Raw genomic sequence first — 25,785 nt, forward strand, 5'->3', positions numbered from 1 at the left:
TTAAAATGGCTGGCTTGGGTGGCTAGGGGTGGGGAGAGGGTGTTCCTTCTTTGCTGGACTTTTTTCAGTGCCTTTTTTTGGAAAGTGGGTAGCAGAATTTTTTTACTTGATAGCCAACATAGTGGAGATTAAGCAGGACTCCATGATACCTCACAGAAAGTAGCAGCTGAATGAGAGTCTGGCATTAGTTGTTTCACTGCTGGGAAGAAGGCTACTGATCAGTATGATTCCATTTTGAGCTTTTGGAGAAATTGGGATTTTTCTTTTTAAAGCTGAATTTTGGTATCTGTTGAGTCCAAAATCTTTATATAGAGAATACTAATATGTGCTTTAAGTAGCCTGTTTCTTTTCAAGTGTTTTTTCTTCAGAAATCCTGCAGATAAATCTTCTGTTTGTCTGTTCATCGTAAATATGGTAGCTATTCTACTGGCCACATAGCACCAACAAACATGAGCCAGTCTGCTTATGGTTCGCTTGGATTTTCTTATGCTATCACTTTTTATCCTATTGGTTCCATACTTAAGAACAAGATGAATTGTACCCCTTAAAAAGATATAGATTTCTGCCATCAGGAATCCTTCTTCCATGTAAAGTTGCACTTTACAAGAATGAGACGTTTACAATGTCAGTTTGCTTTCAGCATTAATAAAGGAGGCCTTTCTTTACAAGATTTTAATATTTGGCAGTTTCAAATTAAATATCTTTCGAAATATATGTATGTATATTTTAGCTGAAATTTTTTCCCATATATGTTCCTTTTATCAGGAGTTTTAAAGGTTGCCTGGGTTCTTATGACTTAGCAGAAAATCCACGTCAACATTTACACAGAAGATAATACACACAAAATCCTACTTTCCTGCCACCATTTTTTGTGTTTTTCTTTGTGAATTGCAATTGATAAATTAATTAAAAATTCTTCACTTCTTCCTTTGCTTCATTATTTGTACAGGTTTTGTGTGACAATCAGAATGAATATTCTTCAGCTGCTGTTGAAGTTGGAGATAGGAAACAGGAAGTTTTCTGTAGCCCTGCTGCTGTGAAAGAAAAACTGGCTGCAGAATTACCAATACACAGAGGTCAGACTAAAGGTAGTGGTGTTTTACAACCATGCTGGAAAAAAGAAAATACTGATTTTAAGTATTTCAGAGTGACAGTTGTGCCACTATTTGTTGAGGTACTAAGTAATGTGCCTAAATAGCTGCATTAGAGATTTCCTCATTATTCTGAGCTGGTTTTATTTTTTATTATGAGTATTTTCTGTGCTATTTTCATTATAGTGGAAATTGGTGAAAAAAGTGTGTTTTGTTTTTTTTGATTTTACCCCTTGCTTCTGTAGAAGAAGCTAGCAGCTCTACCAAAAAAAAATCATTTATATCAACACTATATAAAAATGCACCCAAAATTTGGAAGGGCCTGACTTGTTTCAATAATATGTAGTGTTTATCAGATAATTCTTCAGTGGAGAACTTGTGAACAATTCATTGTGTTAAAGTTTAAGGTAAAATGTTTAATTTTTTTTTTTTTTTAAAAGTTCCTGGCTATCTGTGTAATTTAGCTGTGCAAAAACATATGGATGCACTTCTACACAAGATAATGGAAGAATACAGTAGGGTGAAAGCACTTCAAGGACAGCTGATGAAGGATTGTAAACAGGTGAACTTTTTATAGAATATGAGTATATGAGCATTTGAATTTTCCCTGTTGCATTAATTCCCTCTGGACAAGCGAAGAATGTATTTGAAATTGTGTTTATGTATCCTGGTTTAGTGGCAGAGCAGGACAGTTTTGATGAAATGGAAAAAGCTGCTGCTATTTATGTCGCACAGTGGTGGAATGGCTGAGGTTAGAAGCCACCTTTGGAGCTGATTTAAACTCCTTGCACAAAGCAGGATCAGCTAGAGGAGGTTGCCCAGGACTGTGTCCAGGTGTAATTTGAGTATCTTCAAGAATGGAGAGTTCGTAAGCCCAGTCAGCAACCTTGTCTTCTTCAAGTTACACATTCCCAGCTCTTTCAGTCTCTCCTTGTAAGACAAATGCTCCAAGACCCTCATCTTATTTGTGACCCTCTGCTGGAACCATGCCAGTATGCTGTTTCTTTCTTATACTGGACACAGCACTCCCAGACATGTCTTACCAGTGCTGAGTAGAGGGGAAGGATCACCTCCCTCAACCTCATGTCAAACACTCTTCCTAATACAGCCCAAGAAGCTATTGGATTTTAATTATAATGGCACACTGCTCGTTCCTGTTGAACTTGGTACCCACCAACGCCTCCAGTTTCTTTTCTGCAAAGCTGCTTTCCGAAGTCTGCACACCTGCTGAGGGTGCACTCTCATCCCCATCCCGGACATTAATGAAGAGATTAAACAGTATTGGCTCTGTTGTCCACTCATTAGGTGCACCACTAGTTATTGACATCAAACTGGACTTTGTGCCACTGACCACAACCTTTTGAGCCCAGCAGTTCAGCCAGTTTTCAGTCAGCCTCACATTCCTCATTTTTCATCAGTTTGTCTTTGGGCACATAGTGGGAGGTGGCATTGAAAGGTTGGTGACGTATAATTTCCCCTTTAGTAACCTATAGTGACTACTCCCAAGTGGAGTATGTTCTTGGCTTCGTGTGTTTGGAAATGGTTTCCAGAATTATTTGCTCTGTCACCTTCCCAGAGATCCAAGTGAGGTTGACTTGCGTGTAGTTCTTGAAATCTTCCTTTTTTCTACTCTTGAAGGCAGGACTGCTTTTGTCTAGGCCTCAGAAAGCTCCCTCAGTCACCGTGACTTTTGAAAGATAATTGAGAATGGCCTCACAAATTCCCACAGCATTCCTTGGTGTATTGCATCAGGCACGACCAAATTGTTTGTGTTCAATGTGTTTCCTAACCTGATCCTCCTCCACCAAGGTTGTCTTCCTTGCTTCAGACTTTTACGCTCATCTCAGGGACCTCAGTCTTCTGAAGACAAATTTTAGCAGTAAATTTGGAGTTAGGTTCTTCCATGTATTAAGTTGCAGGTCAGGTGTATTGATGGATATACATGTATAAAAAAAATAGTTTTATGTTGAAACTGCATTTTGGGCCCAAGGAGGATATTAGTGCCTTCCTCTCCTTCTTGGAAAGGAATTATAGTGTTCCTGGAGTCAGAGGAACTGTTACGACTTAACAGTTGATATACAAAGAGAGAAGTTTAAAACTTACAGTGGACATTCAGTACAAGCTGATCAGCTAGCTATATACGTGTGCTTGGTCATTCAGGATGTAAAATGAAACACATTGTGTTGGTTATTCTGTCTTATGCACTAGCCACCAGGCTTTCTTATATGTTTATAATTACATTAAATATTTTTTTCATTATTGCTAAAGAAATTGTGGTAATTTGTATTTTTTGATTATTATTTAGGTCAAAGAACCATGGCTAGCTTCTTCAGAATGTAGGAAAGAAGAGGAGCCTAGCTGTCTGGGGTCAAGAAAGGAGTATCCGCAGGCCTCTTCACAGAGTGTAATGGGTAAAAGGAAGCATATGCTGGTTCTAACATACGTGTATTCAGAGAGAAAGAGAAGGCAATGACTAGATTTTAAATGATCTGTAGCTTAAAGCACATAAGAGATTTTTGCAGATTTTGTAGTATAATACTCTGATTTTCTTAAATCTCTAAAATATTTTGGAGTTATATTCTGTAAAACAGTTTTGGTTTAGTCGTTTTCAGTTTTCCACAGTTAAAGGCCCATTTCCCATATCAAATATAGTTTTGCAAAGTGGAAGATAAAGTTATAATTATTTGTTATGGAAAAATAATTGATACAATATCAGAAGAAATTTTTAACTACAATAATTACATAGTTCATCGCTGCTAATAACTTGAGAGGGAGTTAATGTAATGTCGTTTATTCCTTCCACCCTTGCAAATAACCTACGTATAGATCCAACAATTCAAGAATACTGTTTGAAGGAGATAGGGAGCCTTAAAACACAACTTGAAGAACAGCATTCTCGAGAACTGGAACACCTCCGGTCCTATTTCCAACAACAGCTAAAAGAGAGTGAGGAAAGGTACACAACAGAGATTGTCCGTCTGCAGGATAAGCTTCAAAGTGTTGGAGTATCTGCTGACCACTCGAGGTATTAATTGGTTTAATATTTATAACTTTGCACTGCATACAAGAAGTGCTTCAAATAACCATTTGTGTGAAGCTACGTGTTTTACTTCAAAATTTTAGGAACTTTTTATTAACACACTACTCTTGTGTTGTTTTGTTCCCTCAAGAGTTGTTAAGAGCATTACAAAGAAACTGAGTAGTGCAGCATTTAGTATTTGTGGGATAGGAGCTTGTACAAGATTATTCCACATTTGTTTCCTCATTACCCATGCTGTAACTCCTTTCAGTTTTTGCTAGCTTTTCTTTATTCCACACCCACAGATGGCCCTGAAATTAAAGCCCTAATTTCCCTCGAGGTATTCGTTAAGGTACCCACATTACCCACAGCATTTGTCTCTTCTGTTACAATTAAGGATTTTAGCGAGGCAAAACTGCATTTTTATAGTTCTTGTCACTACAACACTGTCTGGATCAAATTCAAACTCAGTCTTGGTGCCTGAGGATTCACTCCTAGTATTTCCGTCCCATTCCTCAGGAACCCATGGCCTTTTTGAGGTAAGAGCACAAACATTTCAAATCAAAACCTTGCTTTTTCTGTATTTGTCCTTTGTTTATTAGCACTACATGCTACCTACATTAATTTGCAGTTCACAGCACCACTCTACTTGAACAGCAATCACCTCTTGCACAATGACCTTTGCATCTTGCAAATTCCCTACTTCCTTTTCCAGTTCTCTCATTTTACACTGCACTGCAACAACTTCACAGTAAAGAGCTCTAAAACCAGTAACTAATAACCGTCCCAATCACCCCACTAATTTGCAAGAAGAATCCAATGCCGCTGTCAATGGCAACCCTCACACGGCCATTTCATTTGCCGGGGAGGGTAACCGCTGCTTTGTCATATATTTCAGGCCATATTTCTGGCAGAGCCAGTTTAGCCAGGGAAGTGGCCACAGGGGTCCATACCTCTGTACTGCGTTCTCTTAGCTTTCATACCTGAAGTTCAGGAAAAGCTCGTAGATCAGTACGTAAATTGGCTTTCTTTAATAATATAGTGTGGAGGTCCATCTCATTACATCTTAAGCCTGAAGAGAAGATGAGGGTCTTTTAATGTTGTAGTCAGTAAGCTATCGAATGATCTGTTACCTACTCAGCCTCCATACCTGTTTTGTTGCTGCATCTTTTAAACTAAGATCTACGTACAACTAAAACTGTGGCCATTTTCATCTGATTGTATATCCTATAGCAGCATCAGTAAAGGAAAAAAAAAGCAATCAGTTGCTACCATTCATTGATGAAATTTGACATGAATGCTAAAAATAATGGCTTGCTTTTTGTCATTAAAAATGACACAAGTTTTATAAAATTATTGTCCTGGACTCTATTTCAGGATTATCTAAGTAAGCTTTCAGATTTGAGCAAAATTAAAACTTCACGATGTCTATAAAACCCTAGTACAGTTAAGATTTTAAATCTCTCAGACAATTTACTTACCTTCTAACTTAATCTACTTTGTACCCTGTCTTTTAACAAGGTATTTACTTCTTTTTGGTAGCAGATCACAAATACTGGTGGAGATATATTTTTAGGTAGTTTGATACTGTATCTTAGGCTTTTAGAAGTGTGTTTCTGTTAAGTCTTATTTAATATATATTGTGTGGTGTTATTTTGCTTTTTACTGATTTTTAGCACTTGTATATAGAACAGTTCTGTTAGAAAGGTCAGTCTATAAAATGAATCATATTGGATTTCTTACTCTTTTTATGCCTACACCTCACCTATATAACACAAGAAAGCAACTAGTGTATCTGTTGATAAGCATCAACACAAAAGAATCAAAATAAATACAACCATTTTCCAAAGTGTTTCCATGGCTTCATACACGCAGCCATTCTGGTTTCTCTCATATCCTTATGATTCAAACAGGCAGTTTTTTTTATCTACTTGTGTATAGTTACTGACCACAAAATATTCTCAGGTAGTTTGAAAAGTTGTTTGTGAAGTCTTTGACAAAACTGATGTTAAGGTGTGTTACACTGACAGGAGGAGCTAGTGTTTGGAAGGCAGATAAATTAGAAAGTCAAGTGTATAAAATTAATGACTTGGGAAAAGGTGAGTTCTGAAGAAAAAATTTGCAGTCATTGGTCTTTGAATGTATGTAATGTATGTGTATTTTCATACAATGCATATTTTAGAAGAAAAAAAAATGCATATTGAAATATTGATTTTATGTTTATTTTATTCCCCTCTGGCTTTTTTCATGTTTTTAGTGTATCCACAAATTCACAAATAAAGCTAAAAGAAGTCAGGAAAGTGAAGTGCACTGAAAGCCCTCATCAGCAAAGAACAGATGAAGCACTGGAGGTATCATATAATTTAGTTGACAGCTAATATACGTATGATCAATATAGTGTAGCTGCTTTGCGTTCTAAGATAAAATTTAACAATGGGCTAATATTAAGTAGTGTTAAAGTAACTGTCATCTTAGCTATGCTACTAGACAGTCCATGTTAGAGGAAGAAGTTTTAAATTTCACTGAAAAGCATTTCTGGAAATTGAGCCAAATAACCTGCTTCATCGGTCCTGGGTTTAATTTTTTTATTTTTATTTATTTATTTATTTATTCTCTGAAATTAGACATATAGGCTGGGGTGCTTCTTACTGAAGTAGGAAAAAAATAGTGTTCAAAGTCTGGGATTTCTTCAGGAGTCTTTAAAATATTGTGACTTTTCTTTAAACACTAGTTATGAAAGAAGAGTGATTGAAATGAAATCCTAGTACTTCTGAAGTATAGACAGAACGGTTTAGGAGAAATTTTGAAAAAGTAATCCCAAAGATGGTAGAAACCAAATGCAAGTGGAAAAGGCTCCATATATTACTCCCCTAGTAGCACTGGAAACCTGGCTCAGAAATTCTGCATTTCGAAAAATAGTGATGCTGGTTTGTCCTGTGCTTTCTCACCTGTTTTGTCTGTATTTGACAATTCAAATAGTGCTGGAAGAAGAGTTATTGCAAACTCAACCTTTAACATGAATTTTGAAGCAGAAGCAGGGCAAAGTCTTGTACCCAGTTTTTTCACGTTGTGGTACAAAATTGTGATTTACATGAAATAAAAATAACCTAATTGAGGCAAAGATCTCTGTCAGATAGAAACTTCTAAAGTTAATGTTAAAAGCACAAATACATGATTGAGATTTCATGGTTTTCTTACAGCTTGCTAGTGAAATTGAAATGCAAAATGATCTGGATGTTGTTCGGTTGCTAGAAAAACAGTACCAAGAAAGATTAGAAGAAGAAATAGCAAAGGTATTGGTTTTTATTTTATTACTTTAAAGTATGTTTAAAACATAGTGTCATCTTCATTTGCTTTTTCTGACAATTCAGACAGTTGCAATACTGCACTGTAACTTTTGTTTTATATATTTACAGGGAATTTTTAAATTCTGATTCTGAACAGGAAAATCTTCAAAAAAAATTCTGAGTGCTTGGGGTTTTTTTTAGTTGTCTGTCCTGTCCCTAACACATAATTTGTGTTCATATTGGGGTGTTTCACTTTAAAACTTTAATTAAGCTAGACAACATGCAACCATTCTTGACATCAGTATTTGTTTAGAAAATCCAGAGGCTTAGAGAGTGGATTTCTTGCTACGTTAGGCTTAACAAGCTGGCCAGTTCAAAAGATTTTGCGCTTAACAGTTTCACACTATTTTCTGGTCATACTTCATTGTGAATTTGAATGTGTTGTGTAAAATGCATGTTTTTTATTTGCATTTGGTGACTTTCTGTGAAACGTGAAGTAAAATTAAGGTTTTGTAGGTAAAATATATTTAAGTGTTTGTAGATTTCCTAACTTTTTGACTTCTGGAAAGGAAGAGTTAGGTGTTTTCTTTTCAAGTGTAACACTTCTCTTTTTATTATACTATGTTTTCACGCTTTTTGTACTCCGTGCTATCAGTGGCTCTCTTCTAAACCTGGAAAACAAATGCTCAGGGTAGGAAAAGGTGTTTATTTAGGAGGAGATACTTAGTGATACAAAAGTTACTAGCCCGTTGAAACTGCAACAGTAAGTATTTAATGCCAGTTAAAAGTTTTTCTGGTCAAGTTAAATTCCAGTGCTGAGTACCAAGCACATGGCACTGTTGTCTTTATACAGCCAAACATTCCATGTCAGTGAAATGTTTAGAAAGGGTACTTGGTTAGATAGAGGAAGCTTAGCACAGCTGCACTTATGTCAATACGCGAGGATTTTTTAAAGTCACCTTTTAGAATCTTTTTTTAAAAACAACTAAATAATTCTGTGCTAAATAGTGTATTTTAATTGAAAATAACACCTCAGTTTATTAACACTACAGAATGTCTGTATTCTAAGACGTGACTATTGATGAGATTGCCAAGATGACAATGTTCTTATACCTTTCCATTTTGCTTTGTGGAAAGAAGCAGAATCATAGTTCAGACCTTTTCTTACTTTTATTTATGTTATTAATGGTCAGCAATGAGATTTCTTTAGCAGTATGCTGTGAAGCATAAACTAATAACAGATTTTTCTTATTTATTCAGGTAATTGTGTCAATGAGTGTAGCATTTGCCAAACAGACTGAATTGTCAAGAATTGCTAGGCAGAAGGAAGAAGAAGCAGAAATGCAGATTGTACATCAACAGGGAATGCATTTTGAAATTGAAAAGCAGTGTAATGAAGATGATGTTGACTGCCCTCTTAGAAAAGCACCAGGAGAAGGCAGTAAGCATGAAGAATCAAAATCACTTTGCAGGGAGCTCAGTGAAGAGTCTGGTGAGATCAACTCACTCGGAGAACAGCTTCATGCTAATGGCAAGCCTGGTTGCCTACAGACCACACATGAATCAGAGATTTCTGAAGAATTGTTTTCCCATGTCAAAGGGCTTGCAGCAGAAGAAACAACAGTAAGTGTGAAAAAAAAAATTGGCAGTGTGTAACACCATATCAAATTAATCTTTCCAATTGATCTACAGTTCCTTTCAATGAGAAAACTACAAAGAAAGAAATTACATTGTAAACTCCATTCAATTATTTCCCTTTCTCTTTCAAAGGGATGACGACTTTAGATCTAAATTATCTACCCCTCTTTCCTGTGTTCTCCCTGACTAGCATAGCATTATGCTATGCTGTGAGGAAAGGAATATAACACTGGTTACGTGAAGATAGATGATTCTATTTCATGGGTAGACCTGTATTGCAGGGAATAAATTGTATACAGTTTTTTGTAGGCTAGGCTATACTTCAGTCCTTATACAAAGAACAGATTAAAAACACTATTTAAAGAGTTTGAGTCTCTTGAGATAGTGTATCAGCTGGACATAAATGTTATCTACTGCTGTCTCAAACTTGTGATATTGTTCACACACACACACACACTCAGACACATGTATGTCTGCCTCAGCATTTTCTGTTGATGTCTCTGCCAGCTAAAAAAACTTAAGAGTTAACACAGTTATTTCAAAAACTTGGTTTTTAACTGGAGAATGATTTCAAGCCTGGACCTTCGAAGAAGTAAGTGGCAAGATAATGCTTTCATTATAGCTACTTTAATTGTGAAAGTATTTTCTTAGATTTATTTAAATACTTACTAGAAACTGTTATTGAACATAAAATGCTAAAATAGTTCCAATTTCCAGCATTACAGTGAAATGATGGCATCAGAGACACAAACATCAAATCAGCTGTTGTTATATGAGGAACGTTTGGAAGACATGCGCCAGGAGCTAGTACGGCAGTATCAGGAACATCAGCAGGCAACAGAATTATTGAGACAAGGGCACATGCAGCAAATGGAACGTCAAAAAGAAAATCAAGAGCAGCTCTTGGCAGAGCTTGAGAGTCTTAAAGTGCAATTAGCTGAGGTAATACGGGATTTGACTCCATGAGTTAATATGGGTTAACTGAGGGACACTACCAGGCAGATTTATATTTATTTATACTTGTATCTCACTGTGTATTGAGAGATGCACACATTCACTATACACATGCATATGCACACATGCATACTTGTTTGTATATGAACACATGTATGCATATATGTTTAAAAGACATATTTCTTTAGTCAAAGCCCAGTCAGTGATGGATAAGTTTGTACTTTTTTAAACCTGAAGGAAAGCTGCGGTGCGGCAGAGCAACGACAAGAGTGAGGAAGTAAGTGGAAATTGTAAACCATACCACCTTACAGAGACACGGTGCTTTGCAGGATAGAGGCTAGCATCCATTTACATCAAATGAAGACTAGAAGTACTACAGAATTCTTTGTTTTTCCTTATCCCCTCTCGAGGTCCAAACTTGAACATTACTGGTGGCTTCCCACAACAACAGGTTTTGGCTTTTTTTTTTTTTTGCAAATCATGGGAGATTAAGTCCTTACCGACTATTAAAATGAAGCAAAATCAGTGGGGTTTAGTGGGAAACACTGCTGTTTCTTTGCCTTTCTAAACTTAACTTGCTGTCACTCTGTGTATATTCAAAGAATATGGTTTGTATGCTCATGAAATTCATAAATCTTTCTCTTAATAATTCAGCCTGCAAAAATAATGTCATTTATTGACTTGTCTTCAAAGATTCCTTCCCTTGAAAGACAAGGTAAACAGAATATAGAAGAATTTGTCTTGCTCTCATTTCAAGTTCCTGAAACTGATGAAAATTATTAAGTAGAACTTAGGCTGCTGGTTTTTCTCCAGTTTTTAATGCCAATGATTTTTATCCATAAGAACATAGGAAAATGTGCATTGTGTTTAAGCCATGAACATTCTAGCTTTTATAAAGGAAAGTATGTGTAGACTTTCTAGGAAAAGTACTTATTTCCATCTTCTTTTGTGAAACATGTACTATAGCGTGTAATATCTAGAAATTAACCTTCCAGTTTGCATTGTAACCACTGTGTTTCGTAAAAAGCATAAAAATTGTACAAAAATCTTAAAGTGTAAGATACCAAAAGTACTTATTAGCTACATTCCATTCCAGAAAGCTTTCAATGACTTTGTAACCATTTGAAGAAGTGGACTGAAATTTCACTGTGCAAAATATGTAAAAAATTAGATGTGACAGGACTCACTAATACTCAGAAGGTTAAAAAAATTTGTGTGCCTCTGTAATGCTTGTTTCTTAGCGGGTCTCAATGGAGAATGACAGCCTGGCTGCAGAAAGAGAGAGAATGCTTTTAGAAGAACTGGAATCATTAAAACAACATTCTGTACCTGGAAAAGAGAGGCTCTTTTGTAAGCTGCAAAACAGCAGCACGCAAACAGAGGTAAATATGAACTTTGACTTTCTTGGCAGCTGTGGCATGTAAAAACAGTAAGATTCCTTTTTGCTGCTACTCTTTTTATGTAATATGTTTTCTTGAAAGATGCTAGGAATTGCTTGAACAGAGCATGTTTAAAAATCAAGAGGGAGTTCTGGTAGACATACTTTTTACTTCAGATAAGCAGAAGCTGGTTTAACAGATTGAGGGTGGGGTGAGCTATTTGCTCAGGTAAACTCACATTTTCATATTGCTATAGCAACACCAACCGAAAGTACAAGGACTGTATAATCCGCGTAACAAAGTTCTATCTAATAGGCCCTGCCCCAGATTTCCTGTTTTGTTTGTATTTGTGTTTTAGTTCAGTTTTCTCTGTGCAGGAGGGGTATTTATTGATTTGTAATTTTGTGCACTTCTGTTAACAGAATAACTAATTTAGGTTTTAAATTTCATATTGTTTTGTGTATAAGAATATGTTGATTCTGGCATGACAGGATTTCTGTCCTTGTTGTCTTCTCTCCCTCTGCAAAAACTTTCTCAGAGTGAAAATGACAGCCAAAACAATGTGAGGGAGCAGACCTTTGAGGATGAAAATGGAGGAAGAAAGCCTGAAACATCTTCAGCTCTTCTTTCTAAAGAAAGGTGCTTAGAACTGTTTAAGAAAAGAGATTTTTTTTTTATTATTATTTTGAGAAACGTGTTCTTGCTGTTAAATTAATAATGTTCATAGGCTTTATTCTGACTAATTGTAATGGTATTTTTATTCTAAGTAACCATGTTTCTATGTTTACATACTTTAAATTAAACAATGTCTTTTTTTTTATAAAGCCTAACAGTGTAGTGGCATAGAGGGTGAGACAAATCTTAGCCTGGTTTACTCTGTCTTTCATATTATACACATGTAGAATCACATCCGTCATTTATACATGTGTTATCTTTATACACATTGTATGTACGTACATGAAATATGTTTATATGAATAGAACTGTTGTATTTGATGATACCTTTTGACTATTCTGTAACTTTTTTGATCTGTGTAGAGGAACAGTCTTTTTAATTGTTGCTTTGAGAAAAGAGTAAGTTTATAATAAACACCAGGCAAATGTAGACCTCTGTTTTAAAAGAATGATCAGATAAAATACCAAGCTGAAAGTACAAATATTGGTAACTAGTTTGACTTCTTACATATTTTATAAAAAGAATTACTTTTAACACAAATTTGCTTTTAGTATTTATGTGTATGATATGGGCTTTAGTCTTAAGAAAGAAATCTTAATTTTACTGTTTCAACTGCAAATTTTTCCTAGTTGCAAGCATGTATAGAGGATAAAGACCACTTTTAAAACGGGAAATATCAAAGAACTGATCAATTTCTGTCCTGCAGGCATGTTTTGCAGAAGGCTAATGAAAAACTCGTGAAGATTATTTTAGAAGTTGTGAAGACAACTGTGGCAATGGAGGAGACTATTGGCCACCATGTTCTTGGGTTACTGGATCGAACTGGGAAAGTCCAGCCTTCCAAACCAACTGGATGGGACACAGAAACAGAGGAGTCAGTAAAACCCTCTATTCACGTGGGTTTTGAAAAAGGTACTGCCTGTATGGTTTCTGGTTCATAACAAGTAGCATTTGCATACTTTCATTATATAATTAAATAAACTTAATTTTGAATTTTTAAATTAAAAATAAACTTTAAAAAAAAAACAACAAAAAAAAAACCCAAAACAAAACTGTGTCATTTGAATGCATGTGACATTTCACTTAAGGGACAACATCTCAGAAGTTTTCTGGGTCACACCCTAAGCTGGTTAGGACTCATATCTAGATTCTTTTTGCAAAGCCTTCAACAGAATGGGAACGTGATTGAGAAACACAAAAATAAACATGTTCTGTCGAAGGAGGCAGAGAGGAAAAAAATGAAACACTCATTTGTGATGTCTTCACCAACTTTGTCTTCTGTATGCATGGGAAATGAGGACTAGTTTCAAAGGCTGTATCTCTAGTAGTGGGCTTAACGTATGTAGGGATTTTGCTGATCACTGAGGCTGGCTGGCATGGGACAGTCTGTATACATATATATACACACAATGTGCAACAGATCAGTTCAGCTTGAAATACATTATCTGGATCTGACTGGAATTTTAACTACTGTGAATGAGAAAACTGGAAGTCAAATATTACATTTTAATATTACAACAGCATCTGCTACAGAGTAATAAAACACATGGTAAATGAAGATGAACTTTACCTCTTTCATTCAAAATGTAGATTATTAAATATTACTGTTTCCCTCTGGCATTAAATATAGGTCACATGAAGCCTTGGGGCAAGTTAAGAAAGGATGTATGACTTTGTAGCACAATGGAATCTCTCTCAGTTAATTACTCAAAAGGTTATCTGCAGTGAAATGTATGCAGCTGCAGCCTCTTCCACTTTCCAAGTTGACAGCACTTTTATGCTTGTACTCCTGTTTCATTAACCAAATCTCATAAATTTTGTTTTCTCCACATTTCACTGTATATAATTGTGAGGGAAATTATTCTTTGGAAAAATCAGACTTTTGTGGCTTTGTCTTTTTCCCCAAATTTTAGATTGGCAACTAAGCTTTTGGCCTTAATTTTTGATACTTGTCCATGAGACCGTAAAGATTGAGAACATCTGCTGCTACAATTGAAGGAATCACTTCTTTCAAATGAAGTATTCTTGGACTTTACTTTGGGGGTGGGAAACAAATAGACTTTGCTTATATTAAAGCATGTGCAAGTGTCTGACCACTGGGAACTGTTTTCCTCACAGTATCCTAGCCAAATGGTAGAAGGAGCAATGACCAGGCTCAGAGTTTCACAGAATCACAGAATCACAGAATAACCAGGTTGGAAGAGACCCACCGGATCACCGAGTCCAACCGTTCCTAGCAAACACTAAACCATATCCCTCAGCACCTCGTCCACCCATGCCTTAAACACCTCCAGGGAAGGTGACTCAACCACCTCCCTGGGCAGCCTGTTCCAGTGCCCAATGACCCTTTCTGTAAAGAATTTTTTCCTAACGTCTAGCCTAAACCTCCCCTGGCGGAGCTTGAGGCCATTCCCTCTTGTCCTGTCCCCTGTCACTTGGGAGAAGAGGCCAGCACCCTCCTCTCTACAACGTCCTTTCAGGTAGTTGTAGAGAGCAATGAGGTCACCCCTCAGCCTCCTCTTCTCCAGGCTAAACAACCCCAGCTCTCTCAGCCGCTCCTCATAAGGCCTGTTCTCCAGCCCTTTCACCAGCTTTGTTGCTCTTCTCTGGACTCTCTCCAGAGCCTCAACATCCTTCTTGTGGTGAGGGGCCCAGAACTGAACACAGTATTCGAGGAGCGGTCTCACCCCACTACCTCCTTCTGTATTCTGAGCTAGTCTTAAATTTTATGAAAATTGCGTTTTAAATAAGTTTTCTATACTAAAACCAGCAATGTATAAATATGGTTTGTATTCTTTGTGTTCAGATTGTATAGTCAGAGGTGGTAAAAGGTATTGGGATTTCCACAAATTACATTGCCAAACAAAACAAAAACGTGTACAGGTTTTGAAAGCAGTGATCACAGGTTGTCACACTAACATGTATTGCTTAGTGTATTCGCTGCACCAAGTCCATTGTTATATCATGCCTATTCACAGAATGTGCACTGTTACATTTTTCCCTCATTCTCATTTGCTGAGACTATTACTCCCTTTTCTCAGGTAATAACCGTATGTACAAAGTGCTAATACGCGATTGTTGCCCTTTGCTACTCTTAAGGGCCTGCTTTGCACAAGCACATACAGTGCACAGCTCATGCGTTAGCTTTCTGCCTTCTCCTGCACAACAATGTGTATAGTTGCATTTGTTACTTACTATTGTCATTAACTGTTCTTCATATGGATTGTTTGCATTACATATATGTAGAAAAACTCAGGTAAAGTACATTTATTTGGTATTTTGAGTGGCTGCAATATAGATTCATGCCTGGCTTTCATAATACTGCAGTCTAAACACACAGCAGGCCCTGTAATTGGAATGTATTGTTAATTTCTTGTGAAGTCTTCTGATGAAAGTACTCTCTTAAATAGAAGAGAACTCTATTCCATTCTGCTAGTGAAGGCTGATTTCTAACTCCTGCGTTTGCTGTTAGGATATTTGGAAAAGGCATGTAAACTTTCACTATTCTGTAACAAAGCAATAATGCTTTGTAATGCTCCTTCTTGGTATAGAGCAACATTCCAGTTGTCCACATACCGGTTCTTTATTCCAGTATTCTTTTTTGCATGTTTCCTTACATTCAGAGATAATGGTTAAAGGAAGAGAAACCAAAGAAAAGGGAGAGGATTAAAGAAAATGCAAGCTTACAGTTGCTATGATGGGTGAACGTATAGTCTGTAATCCATCTCTGATGTTGCATTCACGGCTCTCTTTTTCGACCTTTCAGAATGATACAGCAGCATCCTGGCTGTGTGTGTAGTTCTGCCACTGAGGTCAGGCAGCCACTGTAGCAGTCATACTGTTTCATCAGCTGAAGTATTTGATCCTTCTTCAAATGGAATTAGGTGACAAATTCTATTAGTGTTTTCAGCAACAGGACTGTTGTTAATTCATTTCATTCCACTGAAGGACCTTAGAGGATGTAAGCTTTTAAAATTTTTTCCCTATTGTTTTCTGGAAGTAAGAAATAGATAGACACTTCTTTTTACTTTAGCCTTTATGTGTTATTGCGTTTTGTAATACCTAGCCAAACAGATCTTCCTTTTTAATTACTTAGGAAATTTCTACCAAAAAAAAATAAATCTAGTAATAAAATAGAAAAAAATAACATGTTCAATTAAGTGAATTCTCTCTGACCTTCTGAATGTAATCCATATTTATTGACAAGGAAAACTCAGCTTACTGGTTTTGCTGAGTTTCAGCATTTAAAAAAACTCAGTTGTTAAGGTTACCTGGTTTGTAGAGCATATAGAGGCTTATCTAGAACCTTGCCTAGGTTATTGGCTAACGCAGGATCTTATTTCTAGCAGAGCAAGTAAAGTTCAAATTTCAGTCATAAAAGGTATCATTGGAAGTGAACAGCATTTGTGCAAAGTTATCTGGTGAGTTAATTACATCTGGAGATTTGGGCCAGGAATCATTGTGACAGAGCCACCAGGCTTTCGTACCTTGGGTAGAGGGACTGCAGTAATGCAGGTTACTCTGGAGAAGCTTGTGTAGTTATGGCACCCTCTTACCTGCTTTCTGAGCTCCTTGTTTCCAAGCAGTTTACCATGAACAAGGTAGTAAATAGCTTTTTACGCTGAACTGCCTGCTTATTTTTTTGTTTTCATCTTGTCACCCCTAATAATTTCACAAAGTGGAATTGCAGGAGTTAACTGAGGTAGTGATTTGACATGATGCAAAATATGTATTGCTTCATAAATGTCAGTTAGCAGCTCATAAGCAACTGCTATATGTGAAACTTCTGAATAAGCACTGTATAATTAAACACTTTCATTAAGATTTAGTGGGCCATGACATCTGACTTGCTGAACTGCAGCGTTTTTGGCAAAGGAAACGGTATAAACCTTTGCTAGTTTGGGGTTTTTGTTACAAGGAGTTTACACAAGAAGAAAACATTTTTACTTGGGCCAGTTATATTCTACGTATTATTTTGTGTCGACTGAAAACGAAAATTGGGGAGTAGAGAATTTGGGTTTAGTTCTGTTGGGATGGGAGATTGAACAGCATTATAAGGATTGGTAAAATGGGGGTTAGACATTCAGCTGCTAGGGGCAGTTAATAAGACTTGACAACAATTCTATTTCTTGCTTCCACCACTGAAAATCTTCTCGGAAGATGTGTACTAAGACCATTTTCAGATGAAAAAGGTACAAAGATTTTTCGATTTCCAGTTAGGAAGACATCTCACATGAACTCCTTTTCTTAAGTGCTACTTTGTAGAAATTATAACATGGGCATCCACATTTATTATTTGCCATTGATTTTTCTATTTGAGTTGCCAGGCCTACAGTATAAACAGAATCATTACAGGTAATTCATGATTTTGATACATTTTCCTTTTATATCTTTGAGTATAGTAAAGTTTCCATGTGCCAAATCATACTTTGGGTGACAGCTCTGTTTTTCTTTCCTCATTTTTTTATACTTACATTTCTGGTAAATTATGATTTTTTTACTGAGATTTTTCATATAACAAAATAGCATTGATTTATTTTGCATTTATTCAGCAGAAATGGAAGCAAATTGCAAAATACCTGACATAAGCAAAACAGGAGTTTAAAGTCTTGTCATGAGTTCTTGGAGGCCAAATTGTACTTTTCTGGCCCCTGGCAAGAAGTAGTAGTAATATTAGTGATGCTATTAATGTAAGAGACATATTCGAGACCTGGCTTTTAAAAGATTATGTCCTGAGCGGGCATAAGTTTTATAAAATTTCCAGACAGCCAGAAGTTCAGATGATTTTGCAACAGACTGTGCATTTCTGCAGTTATTTAGTATAGTTATTGGGCATATGCTTATCATTGCACAGTTCGCCTGTACTTCTCAAGCGAAGAATTTACTGAAGTGTAAGGGTTATAGGACATGAATTATGGTCTTGAGTGGGAAAACAGGAATGTTACATAGATAATTCGTACTCCATCAAGAATGAGTTGGATTGTGCAATAACTAATATGTCATTGTTTTATCTTGTTTATAGCTGTGCTACTGTACTATGGGCTTTTATTTTGTGAGATCTGTGAAGCTAAGCAGGGTCTTACCTGGTCAGTACTTAAGATGGGTGGCCTCCAAAGAGCATCAGGTGCTGCAGTAAGTGTGTTGGTGGCTCAGTAGGGAATACATTTTCCTTCAACTCAGTAGTTAACTGGTTCTTTGGCACAGCATTCGGAAATACCTATGCTGCTGGATGTCCATCTTAAATGAAGGACCTTTCTACTCTGAGGATATTAAAGCTTCTGCATCGCAATTGATATTTTGAGACACCCAGATCCAACCCAAATTTGGGTGGTGAGAAATCAGAAAGCTATTGAATAAAAAATATGAAATTGTTTATTTTGCAGCCTTCCTTACACAACAGTGGGGTGGAATATTAGGGTGTTATGGGAAAGCCTTGATGCTGTACAAACCCATTCGAAACGTCTAGTGTGCTGGCAGAAAGTCACTGCCAGCCACTGCTAGGGTGGCTCCACTACGGCTGTCTGTGACTGAAGTTCCGAAGTGCAGTATTCAAAAGTGCTTTGAAATCCTGTGTAGATGAAAGGTGCCATGTGAATGTGTATTCTATTCATCTGGTTATTCATTTCATTCATGCATATAATGTGCTTCTGTTTTTTCCCTTTGGAGTGGGAAAAGATGTTGTAAAATGTATTTCACATATCTAAAAGGAGATATGAAACAGTAATGATACAACTAGAAAAAAATTGCTAAATGCATCGGCATTTAAAAAATCTTAGCAATTATAAAGTAAACAAAACATCTCAAAATTAAAATGTGTGTAGATTAGTTTGTTGTATATGGGTCATATATACAGCTGCATCCATAATGAAATAAATGTGTAGATGGGTTGTTATCACAACGTTTGCAGGTATAGAAGTATAGTAAGTAAACCAGATGGTTAATCATGTTGAAACTCATTTAAAGAAAAACTGAAAACAAACTTGAAAACTAGAGTCTGACTTTCTTGATACATTCAGTTGACATCAACAAGAGGACTTGTAATTCTCATGTTATTTACATGCCTGGTGTAGAGGCAAAAGCAAGGATAAGGAAATTGTATCCAGTGAGTACTAACTAAATTTTCAAAGGCGACCTATTATAATTTCATTTCCATGTTAGTAACTAAACAAACTGTTCCAATTAAGCAGTCACAATTCATGGAGTAACTAGGAACTTAAATTCAAACATTCCACAGTATTGCAATGTTATTGCTAAACAGGCTTTGACTATTCTTAACTCTTTTAGTCAGTGCTGCTTCCCAAAAATAAGGTATTTTTATTTTATTTTAAATATATTTTAGAATAAATTACATTAAAATAAACTGTAATTAAAAAAAAACCCACAACTTTCCACAATGGCATTTATTTCTGAGATTTCAAATCTAGCAGCCTAATGACAGAACACGTTTTTAAAACATGATATCAACAATGGTTATCGACTGTTGCTATGTGCTATTGTATTGTTATTTCATACTGAAAGTGTGATCTTAAAACATCTCAGCAGTTAACTTTCACTTGTGTTGCTTAGGTACAGCTCTGAATTCTAAATATGGCAAATGTACTGTTTTCTAACTGAATTACTATCAAATTAATGCCAGAGGCAGACTTTGTCTCCTGCTTTTCAGACAGAATGGATGATGCTCTTAAACTGAGTCAGACCTCAGGAAGATTGAGGAACAGGAAGATGCCAAGTGGCCCATCAGTAGGGACAGTTACAGTCCCTCTGCGCTGTATTTGATTTGTTCAGCTACCCATTTCAGTAAATTTTCAGTTCACTAATAGTAAAGCTGAATTTTGATGTGCTGTAGTCCAGTCTGTTTGTCCAGAGAAATTGTCTGAATTACATGCGTGTCTTTACTCACTTGAGTCTGTGCTTTTGAATTGTGATCTTGAACAGTTTTGTGTTAATGCACACCAACACAGCCAGGCATTGGTGAAACAGGACTGACAGTCTGGCTGGGAGGGTTATCTGATATTTTCAAGACAATCTTGCAAGTCATTATTGGAAGTTTTTTAAAGTAGTGAGGGTCACTGACAGTAACAAAGGTTTGAAGATGACCCTTAGAGCCCATGAGCAGACTGAAAGGACGTCTAAAATATTCTCTGTTAGTATCTCCTTTTCTCTTCTTGTTTTTAGTTAACACATTGTGTACCATGTTTGTGTAAGTTTTAGTGTGCAGTATTTCCCTTTCTGTCTTTGTGACCAGTACAAATATTTTAATAGTTTTATGACTTGTCTTTCCAGTCATAACTCACATGTACAGTTTCTCATGTTTTGAAGAGCAAAGGATCTGTGTGAAAAGATAACCATTGTTTTTCCAGAGTCCTGTCCCTCATACCATGGTAGTAATGTGGGAGATGATGATATTAACATGTGGTCAGGAGCAATGGATGAAGAAGGGCTACTGAGCCAACATCTTGCAGAAAGTGGAGTGGAAATTGATCCTGAAAATGAAGAACTCTTTCTGAACATTAGTTCTCGACTACAAGCGGCTGTAGAAAAACTTCTGGAAGCTATCAATGAAACTTCAAATCAGGTAGGCTAATCTAATAGTGAAGCATTTTGAATTCCGTGTCTCTTTTTTTTTTTATCTTTCTCATTAATATGTTTTTATAAGCCTAAAATCTGTAGGCTTATTTTGAAAGCTGAAACGATAGTTCAGGTGCCTATGCCTAAAAAAAAATCTGCATGATTTGTGTTAGAAATCTGCTTTGGGCTGCAGAGGAAATCAGAATTTGGGCATGTTTATCAATCTAGGGCAGTCTTTCATTGCTCATATGGGTCATCTGCATTCTGCAGCAATCCAGAGATGAGACAGGAGGTGTCACAGCACATTGAGCTGGCCCTTATGAAGAGGGAAGATTAAGGGGAGCTGTGTTCAGTGCTAGACAGGCATTTTGGTTGACTAGCCAAGAAGGTGGAGTCTACTACTGTTTCTTCCAACTGCGATTAAAACATGGCAAGCTAAACACCTATCCGCCTTGCTATTAGAAAAGGAGTCTGTATGCCAGCTTTCTGGTATTTGTGATTCATGAATAGTCTCAGAAAACGAGGCAGTGTCTGGGCACTGCAAGGGCTGCTTTGTGTGGTGACATGTTAGATGCCCTCTGGATATTTCCGTGTTAAATGAGATGAGAGATACATACCCAGCTCAGTTCAAATCACACTGCTTATATCATGTGCTTTACATTTAGATGATCTACATCTCAGTTTGAAAGAGTCTTAAGTAAATACCCTGTTATCTCACTGTAACTTTTTATAAGTCAGCCTGTCTTCAGTAACTCAGTCTGGTGAGTCTTGAAAATGGGTTCTGCATTGCATTTATTTGCAACCTCATTCTGCAGCAGCTCTCTTTTGTTTAAGCATGAATTCAATTTAGAAGAGGTGTTTGGCTTTTTGAGAAAGAATTTTTAACTTTTCCTCTTAATCAGTTGTGTTGTGCATACATTCATGTACCCATATCTTAAAATAAACTTAAGAGAGTGAGAGAAACGTGGCAGAATCTTCAGAGTAACAATTTGAGACCTGTCTGAACGCACAGTTTCAAAACTGGAGTGCAGTTTGAATCTTTTCAGACAAGGTGTGTAGTGGATGTATGAATCCAAATTCCACCTGCTGATGTTATGTATAGGTAAATAAATCAGGCCACTCCCCTGAACTCTTTCAGTTGGGAGAACCTTACAGGAAGCCTTTAAAGTAGCAGAGTTTCAGAATTTTCTTCCTGTTGAATTAACACCAGGATCAAGAATGGACGCAAACAGTGACATATTGTATTTCTCTTTTATTTGCTGTAGTGGAGATAGAAAATCAATTTTAGTTTCTGTTCTGCTAGCTTGCTTGTCTGCTGCAGCATACCTGTTCGGGTAAAAAAATTATGCTTCCTTACCTTGGAAATTACCGGCCAGCTGCTATTGGAAAATTTCTCTTGTTTTTTCATGTGAAACCTCTCTAAGAAGGATTTTTAGGAGTGACCATACAAAGTTTTCTTGCACCTCTTTCTGTTTTGGATTGTTCTGCTCCTGAATTACTCTGAGAATGTGATCAGAAGCTTCCTGCTGGTTCTGAGTAGGTTTGTCACAGACAGCGCTGATATATGTCTTCAGACTGTTAAATGTATGTGTTCTGTTACAAATGCCTGTTAGAAATTTCTAAAACCAACCTAGCTAGTGCAGAGTACCCACGTGACGGCTGAGAAGACAGTAACAGCAATATTTTTGGGGATGGATTCTTACCGCACCTACTGGGCATCTAATCTGTTCAGTGGTTTGTGGACTGAAGGCCAAGAAGAAGATACGTACGAGGTTGAATCTCGTGTGCCTTTACCATATCCTTTTCCTTTCACTGAACGCTTGGATGAGAATAATTCTGTAGTTGTAAATACTTCAATTTTCCACTTCAGCCACAAAAAACGGGGGCACCTTTTAAAAGTTGTCTCTAAAATCTCCTTGCCTACACCTCCCTATTCAGTAAGTATAAATATTTTTAAAAGAAATTTTATTTTAAAGCAGCTTAAGTAGAAGAGTATGCTGTGAAGAATGATATATACTTGTCTCTGTCATTAAAATTATTATGTACTGCTGACAAGCTTTTCTCTTGTACAATTTTTATTCGGCACTGAAAAAGCTTTGATTATACAATTCTTACTGTTCATTTCTAACAAAAGAGATTTTGCAGACACAGAAATAAATTGAATTATAGAGATTTGAAATCTCATTTTAGAGCACTTGAGTGATACTTATTACATTTTTCTCATTATGAATAATTTATAAGTGAAGAGGCTTTAGTCAGTTAAGATTGTTCCTTTATAGCTTTCTTATCCTGACAAGTAACATTAATTATCACAATCTTGGTAATATCTTCCAGTAATGCCATGGAGAAATTTTTGTTCTTGAAAAATTCCTGTTTATGTTTGTGGGTTTTCTGGGGTTTGCCCTTTGATATTTTTGATAATACATTGAGTTGTTATTATTATTATTGAATAATTTTTATTCTGAGTTTTAGTTGGAGTAGTTGATGCATTTGAGTAAGCTGTCTCTGCACAGTAAACCTATCATAAGTTTCCTTTTATCTGAGATGGGTCTTCCATTAAGCACCTAAAAATGTAATACTAAAGTAAGAATAGTCTGTGATTTTTTAAAATATCTCAAACCAATTCAGATTTTCAGCTGCAGTATTTATACCTTTCTTTAACTCCTGTCAGAATAAATATTTCAGAGTAACGATGTCTATGTAAAAAGGAATATTGTTGAAAAGAAATCGAGCCTTTGAATTCGGTGTATTACAGAAGACAATGTATTGATCACTTAAACATTCTTTTTGAGGTGTAGTTTTATTTATAAGTGGATCATTTCATGAACTTAGCCCGACATCTTATTTTTTAAGAAATTGAGAGAAATAATATGTTTATAGAAACTGTAGCAAAGCTGTGAATGTTACTATCATTCAAGTATCTGCCAGTATCCCTAGTATTACAGAAGGAAATTAAAAAAGGGGAGTGGAGCAGGAAATGTGTGTTATTTCCTTTTATGTAGTTGTTCTTATTCAAAATAAGTTGTCTTATTTTGAATATAAGCCACACTAAGAACTCATGCACTCTGACAGTTTTTGTGTCCTTCAGAGGTGGACATAGTCTGTAAATGTTAACAGTTGAGAAGCTCAGTAGTTGACTCCAGTGTGCTGCTACATTTGATGAACATTGTGTTCAAAACTCCTAACGTTAGAGTAAGGCTCCTTCCTTACTATTTTGCTTTTGTAATTGTAAGTTTAATTCGTTTTTAAATTATAATTTTGGTTACGTCTGAAGTGGACTGTAAGTATAGTTTTATACATTTTAGTGTTGGGTTTCCAGTAGTGTAGGTTAATAATGTAGTGAGATTGCACTACATCTGTGGTAGTACACATTAAATATTAGCACATTAGACAAGCAAAGAAAAAAAAAAGGCTGAAAAAAATGCTGAAAGAATCATTGTTTTACTGCCTTGTTGGCTGAAAACACAGTACAGTCAAAATTCACATTTTCCTGATATTCTCATTTACCTTCACCTTAGGGAGAGAAAGAGATGAAACACCGCTCATGTCAATAAACATCTGAACTTCTGCCAGTTTCATGAAATGGCTTTTAGCCATTCTAAGTGTGTGGTGGGTGATGGCTTACTTGTATTCAGCACAAAGCTCATACATAAATAAAGGTGGATCTAGTGTAAACTCATAAACCAGGAGTTACAGGAACGAAGACTTGCATTTAGCCAGGTGGCTCATTGAGTTCGCTGTACTGACAAAGCCTATCTATTTGCTTAGACTTTTGTACTAAGTCAGTCTTCCTATTATAGCCTGCAAATGTTCAGTAAAGATCTTATCATAAGTCCAGTGAAGTTATGAAGTTATCACCCTGGAAAGCAACTGCTGATTAAATAGGAGTAATAAAGTAGTTATTTATCAGAAAACCTTTGGTTTGTCTAACTCCTGTAATTTTTTTCCTGTGGTAGCTTGAACATGCTAAAATTACTCAGACAGAACTTGTGCGAGAGTCCTTTAAAAAGCAACAAGAGGCCACAGAATTTATCAAGTATCAGGAAGAACTGCAAGAACGTCTTAATGAAGAAACCAAAGCCAGAGAGCAGTTGGCTTTGGAGCTTAGTAAAGCTGAAGGTGAGTAGCTTCTTTGATGAGTTGTTGAACTTTGCATTCACTTGCTTATTAATTGGGAAAAGAAATTGCAAATTAGATCCACTTCTTTGCAAATTTTATAATTTAGACTTCTGGATAGTTATGGACAAGATGACATCCAGAGGACTCTTCCAACATTAACTACACTGCAGTTCTGTTTCCCAACTTTATCTCATTTTTGATTGTCTGACTTATTTAAAAAAAAAAAAGACAATTGGATATGTGTTATTATCCTAAAAATTAATTTATTTCATCATAACATGTCTGTTCAGACAAGCTTAAATATTAGAATCATGGAATCAGAAATAGTTGAGGCTGGAAGGTGTCTCTGGAGATTATCTGTTCCAACAGAGTTCTAAGTAGCGTCAGGTATAGCAGGTTACCAGCCACTAGGTTGGCAAGTTTTGAATGTCCATGACCTCTCTGAGCAGGCTGTTCCAGTATTTGACCATCATCAGAGAGGAGAAAAGAAACAAAAATACCCAAGAGGGCAGCTTTTTGTTTTCTTATGTTGAAATGCAGTTTCCCATATTGCAGTTTGCACCTGTTGCCTCTTGGCCTTGGCTTAATTCCACCCAAACATGGATAAGAATGTAGAATCTCCACTCTGAGTTTGATGATATAGTTGTAATGTGTTTGAATTTGCACTCTGTTTGAAATGCTCTTTTTAAGTGTATTTGCAACTGCGTTCAGGAAGGAATTAAAAATTGCAGAGTATTACAAAAAAGGGAAATGTAATAATCTTTTTTTGATCTCAGGAAAGTATGCTCAAATCTCACATACTCGTAATTTGTTCTTTAGAAGCAGCTTTACTGTTTCGGTAGCTGAATGTTTTGTTTCCGCACAGCATTTCTACCATTATCTGTTTGTAATTAGCATCTGGAAAAGATACAGACACCATTCACCCTTAACGATGGGATCTCTGGAGTAGTAAGCAGAAGGATATTTTGATGCGTTCTGAAGTTCAGCAGACTTCTCTGTTTCAAAGTGGGAGCATGGAGTTACTTTCATAGCCAAGTACTATTCCTGGAGAATGC

The 25,785-nt window shown here is 36.3% G+C and overlaps 1 protein-coding gene across 2 annotated transcripts in view; it reads left to right on the plus strand.

The window, feature by feature from the left end:
* The window catches only part of AKAP9 (A-kinase anchoring protein 9), a 110,787-nt gene that overhangs the window by 49,084 nt on the left and 35,918 nt on the right, over positions 1-25,785 (plus strand). For both annotated transcript variants that reach the window (XM_069859607.1, XM_069859608.1), the window contains 13 exons: positions 950-1,088; positions 1,532-1,653; positions 3,397-3,502; positions 3,918-4,116; positions 6,368-6,461; positions 7,311-7,403; positions 8,658-9,020; positions 9,753-9,977; positions 11,231-11,371; positions 11,907-12,007; positions 12,750-12,955; positions 20,404-20,618; positions 24,568-24,730. In XM_069859607.1, the coding sequence (XP_069715708.1) occupies positions 950-1,088; positions 1,532-1,653; positions 3,397-3,502; positions 3,918-4,116; positions 6,368-6,461; positions 7,311-7,403; positions 8,658-9,020; positions 9,753-9,977; positions 11,231-11,371; positions 11,907-12,007; positions 12,750-12,955; positions 20,404-20,618; positions 24,568-24,730 (2,167 nt within the window). The remainder of the gene's footprint in view (positions 1-949; positions 1,089-1,531; positions 1,654-3,396; positions 3,503-3,917; positions 4,117-6,367; positions 6,462-7,310; positions 7,404-8,657; positions 9,021-9,752; positions 9,978-11,230; positions 11,372-11,906; positions 12,008-12,749; positions 12,956-20,403; positions 20,619-24,567; positions 24,731-25,785) is intronic.

The sequence above is a fragment of the Phaenicophaeus curvirostris genome, chromosome 6 (assembly GCF_032191515.1).
Source record: "Phaenicophaeus curvirostris isolate KB17595 chromosome 6, BPBGC_Pcur_1.0, whole genome shotgun sequence".
In the NCBI taxonomy this organism is placed as follows: Eukaryota; Metazoa; Chordata; class Aves; order Cuculiformes; family Cuculidae; genus Phaenicophaeus; species Phaenicophaeus curvirostris.